Source organism: Diplotaxodon limnothrissa, linkage group LG7, assembly GCF_057381915.1.
Source record: "Diplotaxodon limnothrissa isolate DT_005_m linkage group LG7, D_limnothrissa_male_GT1.1, whole genome shotgun sequence".
Taxonomy (NCBI): domain Eukaryota; kingdom Metazoa; phylum Chordata; class Actinopteri; order Cichliformes; family Cichlidae; genus Diplotaxodon; species Diplotaxodon limnothrissa.
The window spans coordinates 24,796,577-24,811,802 of record NC_140602.1 but is presented as its reverse complement, the minus strand read 5'-3'; the positions used below and the strand labels follow the sequence as shown (position 1 = coordinate 24,811,802).

At 36.1% G+C, this 15,226-nt stretch overlaps 1 protein-coding gene across 1 annotated transcript in view; it reads left to right on the top strand.

Moving 5' to 3' along the window:
- The window catches only part of kitlga (kit ligand a), a 28,403-nt gene extending 14,672 nt beyond the window's left edge, over positions 1-13,731 (top strand). Inside the window, exons 2-10 of the mRNA XM_085357754.1 lie at positions 3,714-3,824; positions 4,351-4,407; positions 5,208-5,360; positions 5,975-6,155; positions 8,060-8,104; positions 8,845-8,942; positions 9,141-9,247; positions 11,453-11,516; positions 11,600-13,731. Of these exons, the coding sequence (XP_085213880.1) occupies positions 3,714-3,824; positions 4,351-4,407; positions 5,208-5,360; positions 5,975-6,155; positions 8,060-8,104; positions 8,845-8,942; positions 9,141-9,247; positions 11,453-11,483 (783 nt within the window). The 3' untranslated portion in view covers positions 11,484-11,516; positions 11,600-13,731. The remainder of the gene's footprint in view (positions 1-3,713; positions 3,825-4,350; positions 4,408-5,207; positions 5,361-5,974; positions 6,156-8,059; positions 8,105-8,844; positions 8,943-9,140; positions 9,248-11,452; positions 11,517-11,599) is intronic.
- The last annotated feature ends 1,495 nt before the right edge of the window (positions 13,732-15,226 follow it).

Genomic DNA, 15,226 nt, shown 5'->3' with positions numbered 1-15,226 from the left:
CTTCAAGTAAAATAGAACTTATTGCAGCAGTATCGTGCACCAACTGATTTCTACACACAGCTTTACAAATTCCCAGTATCTTTATATTATTTTCTTCAAAGTAGCCACATAGTAGCAATAGTTGTTGCAATGTTGTCCCACACAGTTGCTACTTGGTGAAATAAATTGTTTTACAAAACAAGGTTTTAACAGTGAAAATTGTTGAAAAGTGAAGCTAAATCTCAGTGTTGTTCTTGTTGCACAGCATTTCTTCAACAGTGTTTTTTTTTTAACATTGTGTCCTTGCGTAAGTCTGTACCTCCTTCCTGTGTTGCCAACACACAAAAGTAAGTCAACAGCTGTTTTGATCCAACAGCAGAAATTTAAGCAGGTTTGCGTCCGTTGTTATTTTTTGTTTGAAATGTTTAATGGTAGGTCTGCTCTTAAACCTCTGCTGAATAAAAATCAAAATGATAGAGAGTTGTACTATAAATATGAATGGGAATTGTAAACTACAATTTGGGTTCTTTTTTTCTTCTGTCAGCACAGAAGTAACACATGAATGGTTTTCCTAATCCAGGAAGACAGCTCAGCCTTGGAGCAAAGAAACAATTAATTATACTTTGGTAGTAATCCAGATCTAGGAGTCCTACCATTTGATTTTTTTCTTCTTTTTTTTCTTTTTTCCTTTTAACCAATTACATAATCTGATTTTATTGACTCAGGCAATAAAAGAAAACGTTAAATTATGTTTTGTTTTAATACTTAAATTCTGTATTTTCTGGTCACTCTCAAAAGGCCATCATCATATTCTATTTCAAGTATTCAATTTCCATTTTAAGTAAACCTTTTCATAGAATAATATGATGTAAAACTAAAAACCTCTTGGATAGTGATAGGATCTGCATTAATTATACAGAAATGTCAGGTCTCTACCACCATCATAATTGAAGCAGTTGTCCTAGTCCCCTCATCAGCCCAATCTAACCATAAATCTTATGAAGATTTGTTTCAGAAAGACACTTAACTTACCAGCACCAAGAGGTTAATCGAGTTCTTTAACATGTTACACCCAGTCTAACATTCGTTGATTGGTTGTGCTTAGCTAATTTATTTCATGGGTTATGAATCTGTCTCATAAGGATCCTGGAATGGTGACTACATCCCCACCTGATGTGTTTGCTGATGTTTTGTTTGTTTGTTTTCTTTTTTTTGTTGTTGTATTTATTTATTTATTATTATTTAGTTTTATTTGTTAGTATATTTACATTTGCAAACATTCAGAAATTATAATGTTGATAATAGCAAACCAGTCACAGGAGGTCCACATGTGCACAACAGTTAGCTGTTTACTAGCTTGATAGTGAAATGATAACATGTCTTCTGAATGTCCTTAATGACCAAACATAATTAGCAAATTTTTCTTAATAATCTTTTCACTGACTTAAATTTGATGGGATGCTTTCTAGTCTGTGTAAAGTTTTAGGTTTTTTTTTTATTACAGCATGAGCAACAACTGCACACTTGACACACTGAATCATCTTTTAAAAAAAATGTTTCTATATAGTGAGCATGTCCATTAAGCTATGTAAGCTTAAGCTATGTAAGAAATGTAAACAGATGGATATTGTGGCTTGAAGAGGAATTTTAAGGATTCTAGCCTGCTGAATTCACTATAAGCCTGTAACTCCATACACTCAGGTACTGTAGCAAGTTTCTGCATGTAATCCATACTAAAGAAATTACGGGCAGCCTGGACACTGGACATTAACCTAAAGGAGACAACAGATACACTTGTTTCTCGTTCATGAGCATCACTGTGCACACATTCTGTACAGACAGTATGTTAAAGACAAAAAACAAGAGTATTGGAGTGGTTTGAGATGTTGTGTGATAAACATCAGGTTTTGCTTTGCTGAAAAATCCCAACATTGTACTTTAGTTGTAGATAGGGAACTCTGTTTTTATTATCCCTCATTTGTTATACAAATATGGTTAGAGGTTAAAGATTGAGGCATAACTCATGAATTTAAGTGTCCAACAAACTTGCTTGTTTTTCAACCCCGACTTCCATTTAAAGACAATAGTTGGATGATACAAGCTACAAGGAATTGAATTACATTCCGTCTTTTCCTTTAGCATTTCCTGATGTAGATGGATCATTGTTCCACTGGCTTCCTGTTGTGGCTTATTGTGACTTACATATAGCAACAGGAGGAACACTGGTGGGTTTGAAGATTTGAAAATTACTGATCTCACCCCCAGGCTGGCAGGGAAATGTAGATGGTCCAGGTCTGTGCCGCAGTTAGTTGTTGCAAAATAGTATGATCATCATTAACAATAGAACAAAATCTTGTTATAAAGGTTGCCAGATTAGATGTGGCATAGTTCCCTTTGTGAAACACTTAAAATTTTATCCACCAAACAGCAAGTTCACATTGAAGGTTACTAATGTGTTTTTGGGCTCTCCTTCTTTTTGGCCCCATCTTTACTGAGAGGAGAATTAGGGATCCATTGCATAAGAAGCAGGTCAGCCAAAAGACTGCAAGCTGTCTCTTCATGAGCCTGAGAGTAACTTTAAGAAGCTATGTTTACATTATTGTTCTTACTGCGAGACATATGTTTTTAAGAACAAATATCTCATTTAAATGGCAGCACTCTGTTTCCAATCACTTTAACACTTGGCAAGTAGCAATATTACAAAAAGGGATATTATCCAAAGGATGTAAATTTTAAAAGGTTAACGTTTGGCATCTGATATCTTCTATTTAAGTACACAAATTTAAAATAATTAATCACAGTCGGACCTGATATAAGTATGCTGATACTTGATGGGGTTTTTTGGGTTGTGTGTGTAAAACTTCAAGACTTTTAGAGTAGCTCTTTCTCTCTTTTCTGGCTACCCATATGATCTACCCCGACCTGACAAGACCATAAAAACATTAAAACATGTAAGACAATGACAACAAAAATCCCTTGTCATTGAAAAATAAAAATAACATCTAGTACTGTGTCATTACCCAACTCTGTTCCAGCATGGCAGAGAATCTATTTCTTTTTTCACTTCGCTAGAAGTTAAAGAAGAGCCAGGAACTAAAATACTCTTACAACTAAAGCAACTGCCAGTTAAAACAGAAGGCAAGTGAAAATTGAAAGCAGTCCTCTGAGTAAGAATTCTGTTAGTCATCTTATCAGACTCTTTATTGCATTCTTTAAGACCTTTGCATAGATTTAAGACATAACTTGAATTGGTTTTCCAGAACAAAGACAGTAATTTATCCAACATTGCAGGTGTGACATTACACGTCCTTGTAAAATGCTTTGATGTGTCTCCACCATAAAGACTAGCCAGTAAGAATAGTACTCAACACAGCATTGGCAATACACATTTATTATATGGCTGTAAAATTGTCATATTTCATTGCCAATTGTATTTCTTGGTGACTTCTATAAGAGAAAACACATCTTTGTGCAAGTAATGGCCAAAGGCTTGGGAGGCCGAGTTGTTAAGCATGGAAACACCAACAACTCTAAATCTTGGAAAGTTGCAGGAACAGCTGCAAAACCCACTCTTTTTGTTCTTAATCTGATTTAGTGTGACTTTTTTTGCTTTTGCTTTTTAGGTACAGTGAAACTCTAATCTAATGTCTCACATGAGATTCTGATCATAAATGGCTTTTTATGTTGAAGATGTAACTAATTGCCAAAACATGTTTGTCCCTTCTGACCTGCAGAGTTGGATACACGTCTGTGTCCATTTCCTGCTGTTCATTACGCTTGGGGTGCATTCAGATAGACTTAACGTCAACCCAGTGACCAATGACATCGCTAAACTCTCCACTTTGGTAAGAGAAACACTCCAATTAAATTGTATTTGAGAAATTCTAAACTAAATGTCTATTCTGGTATGTTATACATGGCAGGCTACCACTGAACAATCTAAAGCTATTATAGCTATTAAAATATAGTCAAATGAACACACAAAGCACAATGCAAAGGCATTAGAACTGTATTCAAACCAGTGGCAGATCTTGAAAGTCTTTGGTCAAACAGCTGCAAACACTGTATTTCTCCAGAGAACCATATTTGATCACTGCCATCACTTAACCGTGTAATGTAAAAACTACCTGTTTATCTTTCTAGAATATATATTTTAAATAACTACTCGTCAACAGAGGAGAAAAAAGAAAGTTAGCACCTGAACAGGAACAGGAACAGGAACAAAAAAGAAAGCTGTGTAGTTGTTTCACCAAGTCTTTGTGTTCATGGTTTCAATAATAGTAAATTCACAAATTTTCAAACTGAATGAAAATTCATGTTTTTATGATGTTGCCTGCAGTTTAATGTTAATGTACTTTCTTTTTTTTACAGAGACAAAATATTCCTAAAGATTACCTAATTCCTCTAGAGTACATTCCTAAAGAAGAGGTAAGATATTGTGACATCTTTCAATGAACAGGCAGTAACCAAATTTATGACAAATCTAGCAAATTGATAAGCACAAAAAAAATGCTTTAATTGTCCTTGCATTTGACGTTGTTACTTCAAAGAGGTGAACCAGGTTTATGGCCACTCTGAGTCATTTGGCATATTTGGATTGATTTGGGTGTGTCAGGATGGTAATAAATCAGCAATAAGATGAAACCAGTCTGCTACCAATTTGCAATTGGATTGGTTCAAATTGTTAATAACATAGAATCTGTTGTGATAATACAGCAATTAACTTTTATAGGTGAACAAAAGTGCAAAGTCAAGTCCCCTATTGCCACAGACTGCACTCAACGCCACACATAGACTCAGACTAATTGCAGTGCGTTAACAATCTGTGTTTATAAATTAGGCAGCAATTATTGGCAAACCTTCAACAGTCTGTCTGAGAATGATTCGAGTCAGTTGGACCACAAATGTTTTGACACTGGTTGCTTCTTACCTATGTAATTACCTTGCCTTTGAAAGTGGTTACTCAGAGATTGAACGTGACGCATGCTCAACCTCTGGGTGACCAGCTGGTCACCGCAACTGCCACTTTTCCCTAGTTCCAAGGCTGCCATTTACTCTAGTATGACTGAGCCATAAGACGATGAACTCACTGACAATGATTACCTTTTTTGAGCTACATCCCCATGTCAAACTATCAGTAAACACATCAGCTATGCTGCTATCTTATACCATGTATGTATCACACAGTTCATACATCTCATGTTACATATGTGTTCCTTTTTTTCCAGGCTGGGATGTGTTGGATGAAATTAAATATCTTCTATTTGGAGGAAAGCTTAGTAAGGTTATCAGAAAAGTTTGGAAACGTTTCATCCAATAAAGAGAACATTAGCATATTCATTCAGATTCTCCAAGAACAAAGGGTCCATATGCAGGATCTGGTAAGTTCATTGTTTACTGGTTATCTTTTACCACTTTTATTACAGATCCAGCATCCATGACAAACAGTGTTGAAATGTGCATTATATATAATTGGATAATGTATATGAAAAACACATAATCAAAATATATAGTGGCCTAATTATTTAAATTGAATGATTTTGGATGAAGTTTTTTTGGACTGCAAAAAAAAAAGAAAGAACGAAAGCATGCAAGCTTCAGGTATGCATTTAGTCACATGATTTTCATTTAATATGGGTAGAAATGGGTTTTCAACATTTTGAAAGAGTTACCCATTCTCACAGGTATTACGCAGCATATAGTCTGTTTCAAATACATGGTCGCTACTGGTTTAGGTTCAGAAAGTAGGAGTCATGATGCTTACTCTGTTAATTCACAAGTTATTCTCACACCAGCTTTGCAAGCGAGACATGAAAGGCTGCAGAACACTGAATGTCTGAAATACATGAAGCATTTGCACAGTCATGCACTTTCATGTGATAATATGTAGAAAAGCGCAAGATTGCATGTGTGTAGAAAAATTTGAGATTTTTTTGGAAGGAAAAAAGAAATGAAATAAATGTATTTAATGAAAATTGTGTCTCTGTATTTCCAGAATGACATCATGCTTGATTTTGAGTGCCACTATAGGGAAGAGAGGTTTGACACCAACCAATACTTTGACTTCATCGAAGATTTACTCAGAGCTGCACAGAATAAAGAAGATGCACACGACTGTGATGTTCCTCCCTGTCCCACCTCACCATACCCACCATTAATAGACGAGTATTCAGAAGGTGAGTACTCTATATAACACTTTTATGTTGTTAGACATGTTTGTGTAATTTCATTAGTTTAATAAATGAAGAAAAACTAAATGGTTAATTGAGGTGTGAGATTTGTTGCTTTATTGCTGAATTCGTGTGCAAAGTTTGTATTGATTGCAGCATGTTTGTAGCTACTGTGCACTGGGTTTTGCAGAAAATTTACTATAAGGCCATTTGTGATATATAAATGTTTGCTCATTTGTGTTTGCCTTTAATTCATGTTACAAAAAAAGGGTAGATCTTTTTTTGAGCCAGTGGTCAAATGCTAAGTCAGCATTTCCTCTTACAGATTCTTATTGATTAAAATAAAACAAAGGATAAAAAAAAAGCACTGGGTCGAACTATTTGAACTAATATATCTCAGGTGTTTCTGCAAAAGTTCAGTTGTAACGCCTCCACAACAAGCTGCATGTTGCACACTCGTGTTCACTCCATCTGGAGTGTGATGCTTTAAGCCAAAGCACACTACAATAAATGACAAGACTGGCAAAATATCTATCAGTCAGTCCAGCTTTTCTTGGACGAAGCTGATGTTTTTAAGGTAGTCTGGATTTCGCAATCTGAATTTGAATTCATCTTTTTTCATTCTGCATGAAAAGAGTCAGCAAGGAAACAAAAAACAAAAAAATGTCAGAAGAGGATAATCATATTTTTCACATTTTAGTTTCACAGTTAAGATCACTTTGTAATGCACCTGATATTCTACATGTGCCCTTAAAGATATGAATTTAAGATTTGCACAACATTTTTCATTTTATGAAGTTACCACTTTCTCTGTATCAACAATTTGCATTCATTAATGTTGAGAAAAATTGAAGAAGGTATAATCACTTGAAAGTAAAGAACACTGTTTAGTACTCATAAGTCAGATAACAATAATAAAGAATAACTGAATAGGATTACTTTTAATGATGATCAGTAACAAGCAGAAAGATTGTTTAATCACATTTTCATATGTGATATATTACAGTATATCATGATATAATTTGAAGTCAGTTTAATACTTAGCAACCAAAGGGCTACACAGCACGAGCGCGTCTAATACCTAATACCAGATTACCCAGAGAAGTTTGCACAAAATTAAAACTAAGCCTTGTCAAAACCACAGTTGGAAAGGAAACTTTAAAACTCAGAGAAATGTATAATCCCCCCAAAAAAATAATGTTATAACTATACTAACAAGAATATAAATTTGCAAAAGAATCTAAACTAAGGACTGAGAACAATAAAACACACAAACCCGAGGCATAAGTTAAAGGTGTGGGAAAGCAGGCAGCGTTCAGAAACTAACCTTAACTCTTGAAAACGCCCTCCCAAAAAATAAATTTAAACCCTGAACATTTCCGTCACAAGTTCATTCCTGCTTGTAAAACTACAGCCACCCTCTTAGGAATATAGTGAAAAGGCTTTATTTAGGACAGACCTCTTGTGGCTGTTTGGAGAAGCTTTTAATCCACAAACCATTATTTCTTCACAAGAACTTTGCAAGATAAGAGCTGAAAAATGTTCTCAGCGGTCAGATGGCCCATAGAGACACGGCTGAGTCACAGGACCGAGGGAAGATGTCCCAAGGTAGCACATGTGAAAAGGAAGAAAAGAGCCGAAACCTGATTGTCTACACGTTGAATACAGAGCAATCTTCCCAAGCGCTTGGCTTTTCTTTTGCGGAGTGGTTGGATGAGCTCTATTGTGCGTGTTTGAGGGGAGAGTAGAAAAAGTGGTGTTGAGGTGCCTTTTTAACACCTGACAATAAAATGTTGACACTCCTCTCTTCCCTTAATTTCCATCCCTTTATGTCACTTTTTCATTTGTCTTGTTGTGTTTTCTGGTAACTCTGAATCCATCTCTTTTGTGTTTTTCTGTTTATCCTTCAGAGTCCCCCACTACCAGCCCACCGTGTCCAAATGACTGCAACACAAGTAAGTCTGTGGATATTTGCAAGAAAAAAAAAAGAGCTGCAAAACCAGTCCAGCTGGTGTACCAAATGGGCAGCAGTGTTTTTCCACTTTTGATATCAAGTAAGCCAGTGCCCTCAGAATGCTGTCACTGATGAGCAGTGCTCTTCGGGGCAAATTCCTCATCATGTGCCTCGCCTTGTCCTTTTAAGTGTTTACCTGCCTACTCAGTTAAAACCCCTGCAGGGCTTTGCATCTTCACAAGTTGTCAGTGTTTTGATTAACTGCACGTGGAAATGCAGACAGAATGTACATTTCATTAAATACTGATTCATAAACATTCATTACAGTGTGAAGTGTAAGTGCGTTGCAGAGTGGTTGTAGTAACACAACAGAAACACTGAAGGGGGAGATCAAGAACATGGTGATATAATAAGTTTCTTTTTGTTTACTGTTGCTTTCCTGATAACCACATTAACCTCCAGAGAGATTAAATTTCAGTATTTTATTTGAATGGATGCCAAGAAAATCTTTGCACATTATCAGTAGTTTGTGCCGCAAAATGCTCTTTATGTTAAAGAGAGTAAGAACTAAGAAATAAGGTACGGTATAATATTTATTTGGTGATGCTCTTTACTTTTCACGGTAAAAACAAAGAAAATTTAATTATTAAAAAAACAGAAATCACTGAAGAAAAAGTTTATTTATTAATATTTAATCATAGTTTAAGTAATTTTTAAGAGAATTTGTCCTTTTAATCCTAGGTGAGCAACAAAGACTCCTGCCTGAGGTGGTGGAGAGAAGCCTTCTCTCCTTACTCTTCATTCCACTTTTAGCCATCGTGTTCTTGCTTGTATGGAAGGTGAGCCAACCTTTGACCTCAAACACTAAGCTGAAGTACCTAAGAGATATGAAAATGTCGAGAGATACAGTCGTGCTTTGTTCCATTGAATTTATGAGAGCTGGCGGCAGCCTTTCAACTTTGTGCCATTGTTCTACACACCTCGTTGATCCTTGTGGTGAACTTTGGAATTAAGAGGAATTTTCTAACCTGGTACAGGTCAGATCACGGAGGAACCAGGACGATGTTCAACAGAATCCTGCAGAAGAAGGACTCACAGGAACAGAAGGGACTGCACCTCCACTAGATACTGAAATATCAGAAAAGTGAGCTTTTTTTGTTTGTTTGTTTTTAATTTACAGGCAATGCAAATTTGCAGCAGTAAAATAATGCTCTGACTTCTTACTGCAGCTGGATTAGTTGCTTAAAACTGATTGAGCAAGCAGTCTGTTAATTATGTACTATTTATTCACAAAAAATATAAACAGAGATCAAAGGTATTACTTCAGGCATGAAAACTCTAAAATAGCAAATTTGCAGTGAAATATTGGAGGTGTGGGTTTTGTTAAAATTGTGAATTTAGTAGTAGAAAATGTTTTGTGTGTTTATTATTACACTATTTTTAGGCCTAGGCTTTGGACTCGTATCAAATTCTGCTGCTACTTTACTTTTTACATTTCCTTCATATTCACTCTTTTGTAAGTCCCCTGATTTCATAGAAATATTTCATAGAATATCATCACTGTGTAGTCAAGACTCTTTAAAGAAGGTCAATAGCCTAACTGTTGCACAATGGCAAGAAACAAAAAATAATAAGTCATTATTTTAAATTAAAAAGTATATGCACAAAATAAATAAAAAAATAAATAAAAAGGTAATTTTTCACCTAACTGTAGGGTGTCGCTCATATATATAACCCTCATATTGCCACCCATATTAAAAAGTTTAGGAGACACCTCTGTGCTAGTCCATCACAACAATGTACTAAACATTCCACAGAGATTTTGGCTGAAGATAGCACTGACATGACTGACACAGCACTGTTACTGCAAATATCCTGATTGCATTCCCATGATGAAAATCTCCACATCTCAAAGGTGCTCTATTGGATTGAGATCTGGTGGATATTGAGGCCATTTGAGTGCACTGAACTCAGTTTCATGTTCATGCAACCAGCTTGAGACAATCTGAGCTTTGTGACATGGCGCATTATCCTGTTGGAAGCAAGCATCACAAGATGGGCACACTGTGGTTATAAAGGGTTGAACATGGTCGCCAACAACACTCATTTAGGCCGTTGTGTTTGAACAATGCTTAGTTGATACTAAGGGGCTCAAAGTGTGACAAGGAAATATGCTCCACACCAGCAGTCCCCAACCTTTTTTGCGCGACGAACCGGTTTATGTCAATATTTTGGCGGCCTTTAAGGTATCAGGGATAAATACAACAAAATAAAACCAGTACCGGTACCAAAATAAAGATTTATTCATAATACACAGGAAAAGACCCAGGGAAACCGAGTTAACGATAAAAATGATTTTTAAAAAATCAATAAAAATTAATAAGACCCCCAAAAACCATAAATTTCACACCCAAGCCTCAACTCTTGCGACCCGGTTCAAACGACTCCGGTACGGGTCCGTGACCTGGGGTTTGGGGACCGCTCGCTGCTCCGCACCATTGCACCGACACTCTGAAATGCTCATACAAAGTCGGATGGATGCACACTTTTATGGTGATGAACCCAACTTCTGACTCTACCATCTGATTGTCTTATTGCCAAACCATCAGACAAGGAAACAATTTTCCTTGCGCTTTCCGGTTTCTGCCAGTGTGAATTGCAACAGTTTGTTGTTCTTATCTGACAGAAGATACGATCTTTGCGGGCCTCTACTGCTGTAGCCATCTTCTTCAAATATGATGCTTCCTTGTTGTAACCTACCAAGCAACTGAATGCAATCAGACCAATCTCCTCTGACTTCAACAAAACATTTTAACCAAGAGGACTGCCACTCACTGCATATTTTCTTTTCTCTTATTTTTGGACCATTTTCTGTAAACCCTAGAAGTGGTGGTTGTGTGGGGAAAATCCCAGCCAGCATGGCACCAACAAACATTCCACTTTCAAACTCATTTAAATCACCTTTTATTCTTATGCTTGGTTTAAATTTCAGCAGGTCACCGTGACTGTGTCTAAATGCTTAAATGCATTAATTTGCTTCCATGTGATTGATTAATTTCCATTAGTTAATTTTGCCTGATAAAGTAGCTAGGAGGGGTATATATTCACATCATAGAAAAAGGTTTGAAGATCTATATTTACTGCCAGGACTAGTAAAAAAAAATGACAAAAGTAGTTTTCCTACACTTTTCAAGCATCTTGACTGCATTGCTCACATTGTCCTACTGTACCAACCTTGACTCCTGTCATGTGAAAGCCATCTCTGTTGTTCTTGATGTCTTTTCTTGTTTGTTCTTCTGCTTCTTCTTTTTCTTTCACTGAAAGATAATGTCTGTCTGTTCAACTGCAGGAACATGCTGAACGTCATTGAAATAGTGTAAGGCTTCTGCATTTGGTGTTCTTCGGTGTATTTGGTAAGATTTTTGACATTGCTGTAAATAAGAGCAAATACATTTCAAAAAGCTCTAAAACCTCATCTCACTCTCCTTTCTCACAGGGTTCTACCCTTTTCTTCTGTTGGTGTCTAAGGGTGAAAAGAAAACACGAAGCTGAATTCCATTGTGAGACCGTAGAGGCGAAAGGCCTGTTCATGACTGCTCTCCAGATTCACGATGGCATATTACATCACCGAGACTGTTCTGGTTTAATCACACACTTATATCATGCGGATAAGCTTGCCTTTCTTCTAAGACTGCATGCTTTTGAGAAAAAAAAGTGAGATATTTGCTGTTATAAACTCCTGTTCCACACTCATCCTGGGACTCTATGACTCCGACTAATCATTCATCAGAATCTGCTGGATCGACAGATCTTTGGGGGAAAGCTATGTCTTTTTACCAGCGTGTCATTCAGTCTGGCTGTGTTTTTGGGCCTGCCGCTTCATTTTCAAGGAACATACCACAAGGTGACCAGTGTTATGCTGGTTATGTCTTGTATGAACTTAAGCCTGAATTACTACCTCCAGTGACCCTCATGTTAACCACACCTTCAGCAGCTCCACAGTTTCCTCTGCCTCCAAGGTTTCCTTAAGATTAATAATGTTAATCTTTGTTGTTCCAAGATGTAGTCACATTATCTGCTTTAAGTACAGTATGTACCCATGGGGATATATGATGTATTTATTTATTGGTGGCAGCACTCAGTGGCTGCTGTTCATGCAACTATAATGTCTGAAGTTAAGTCATTTAACAGCACCATTACTAAAGGGCCACACATTTAAAAAAAAAAAAAAAGAAGAAGAAAAAAAGGTTCTGTATACTAACACATCGCAAACCCCAAAACATATTCCTCCTAAACAAGTGTCATTTTCTTATTGGTGTTGTTGTTGTTGTGCGTATATGTAATTCGGGTGATTTAGAATGTGTGAGAACACATGTATACAGAATATGCTGCTTTGACTAACTTAGATCTAGACTGTTAAAATCTGCAATGACATTCTGCTAACAAGTATCAGGGATGACGTCTGTGGATTCATATCTTTTTTATTTTATTTTATTTTATTTAAAGGTGAGTTTTTCAGAACATAGAAGACAGGCACATATAAGACAGCAACCGGCTTCCCTTAGCAAATGTTTTAGTTCGACAATGCCTTTATTTTTTACTTTACACACATCTATGTTTGCAAGGCAAAAACTGTTACATAAGAGATTTCTTGATGGCCATTCCTCAAAGGAAAAAACACTAAATTGTTTGAGACAGAAACAGAAATATTCAACAAAGACCTTAGCATTTAGATTTTTATGATAAACTATCTTTCTTTTAAACTGTTTGTTCAAAAACCAAATGTAATCGTAAATCAGGCTCATCAAGTGTAGACTGTTCACTCATAAGGTTTCGTCTGTTCTTGCTTACTTTGCCTTTCAATACTGCCAGAATTAGTGTTGCACAGGAAAAGCACTCGTAGAAAATCTGATGAAATGGTAAGTGCATTTATCAAAATTAAAATGCTAATAAAGGTCAACAGATGATATGAGTTTTTAAAAATTGACAAAAATGCCCCTTACCTTTATAATCCACAAAGTTCTCCACATATTGAATTTTTTGCCTTAAAGTTGCGCCAACTTATCACAGTATTGAGGAAACAGGCAGCAGGGTTAAACTATTTAAAAAGGAAACTAATCTTCACAGCCTTGCCCAAAGACAAAGTAGGGAATCCAATAAATTATGATGGGTTGTAGTCAAGTAATTATGAATATTTTTAATGACAATCAATAAAGAGGTAGCAGTGTGATTAGGACACACTGACTGTGACCTTTCCCATCAGACACATACCTGACAATGACATAACTGGCAGGACACAAACATCAGTATCTATATCTAGTTTGAGTGTTTCTCTTACATATGTGGTTTTACATTGTACCATGTCCATTCATGTTTTTGTGCCTTATTTGGTTGGTGTGAGTGACTCGTGTGGAAATGTAAAAGCCCTTCCATGTTTCCGTGTTTTAGCAGAGTGGGGAGATCATTACAGGGCAGACAAAAATAACAGACAGGAGTTCCAGTCTCTCTTCTTCTTTTATTTTTAACTGAGAGTTAAGTTCGTTTGACTTGTGCCCAGTAAAGATTTGGATCTAGTAAAGCAGTGTTTCAGAATGTGAAAACTAAAATGGCTGAACAAACTGCAGTGGTTTTAACTTTTCTGTCCACGTTACATTTTCTCCTTTATATCCTATAGGAAACTTTTAATCTGGTAACTGCTTGTTTCCTGTGTATTTGGGACTATATGTTGGGAATTTTTTCATATAGGAGTAAAGAGTATATTGTGCAAAATTAAATATATGTTTTGTTTTGCTTTTTTTGTTTTTGTTTTTTTATGTATACCACATTGGTGTTCATATAGTTCAGATCAACTTTACCTTTCAGCATCAATAGCTGGAATTTTTTCGTGTGGTATTGTTTTTAGTGTTGAACTGCAAGAAAATGTTCAAAAATGCATTTTTGAGGAACGCTTTTGATCATGACAAATTTCCTGTGACATGTTCTTTATGGCGAGCCGAGTCTGTGTTAGGAAAAAGTATAACACTTTGGTGTCCGTGTAGTCTACACCAACAGTACTTTTAGAGGAAATATCTAAACGTGTGGTATGACAAAGTATTGCAATTTCAAAGTTTTCAGTCAGTTGCTTCCTTTCAAGGATGCATTTTTGAACCGTATTGAAGTATAATATCTATGGCAGTTAAGACCTGAGACTTTCTCTACAGTTACCTTTAGGTTGTGCTTCTCCACATGAAGACTATTACACGCAGTTTCCAATATTCTGACAGAGATACGGGCTTCTCTAGCCACAAATGAGCAAACAAGGTATACTATGTCAAAAGTTGCTTTTATACATGGTCTTTGAATATAATGAGCTGCAACAGGTCTAAGCTGTGAACAAAAAAATAGAAAAAAAAAACATGGTCTCCCATTTTCCTGTCTATGCAAGAGCCATAAGCAGCAGTATGTCTAATGCGGGGAAGCCAGAAAGTAAGCAATTTCTTGCATTAGTCAAGAGAATGACTGCCCTTTAATACTGTTCCTATGTGAGTCGTAATGTGTTCTGATGCATCCTGAACAGTGCTTTTGAGTGTGCGAGTCATTCAGTCCATCTATCTTCAGTGAGTGAGTCAAATGGCTCTAGGCAGGAAATAAGTCTGGGTGCCAAAAAGCAAATTTTATTAATGCCTGGTTGGTATTCTGGGTGAAAACTCTACTGTATTCTGTATTTTTGTATAATTGTAAACAAACATATATGAAATATGAATAAAGTACATGTACCCAGCTGTTATCTGTTGTTTGTTCAAGAATTTTAATTTAGAATCTGCTTGATTAGGAATCCACATGTCATGTGAATCCACACATCACATTTTGAGTACTTGCGTGAAAGAGCTTTAGGTACTTTGGAAGAAAGTACATTTTTCTAAAATTTCTAAAATATTCTTGAAGAAAAGCTTGGACAATTAGATTTTTATGGCAATTTTCTATACTTCCATACTGTTTGCATTTGTGTTATTATGCTGTAAAATGTTATTGTCTGATTTAAACTGTGTTCCAATGATAACTTGAGAAAAAGCCTACAATAATGTGTTATGAATCCAGCTGATAAGATAAAACAAACTATGTCCTCACTTAAAACCTAGTAAAT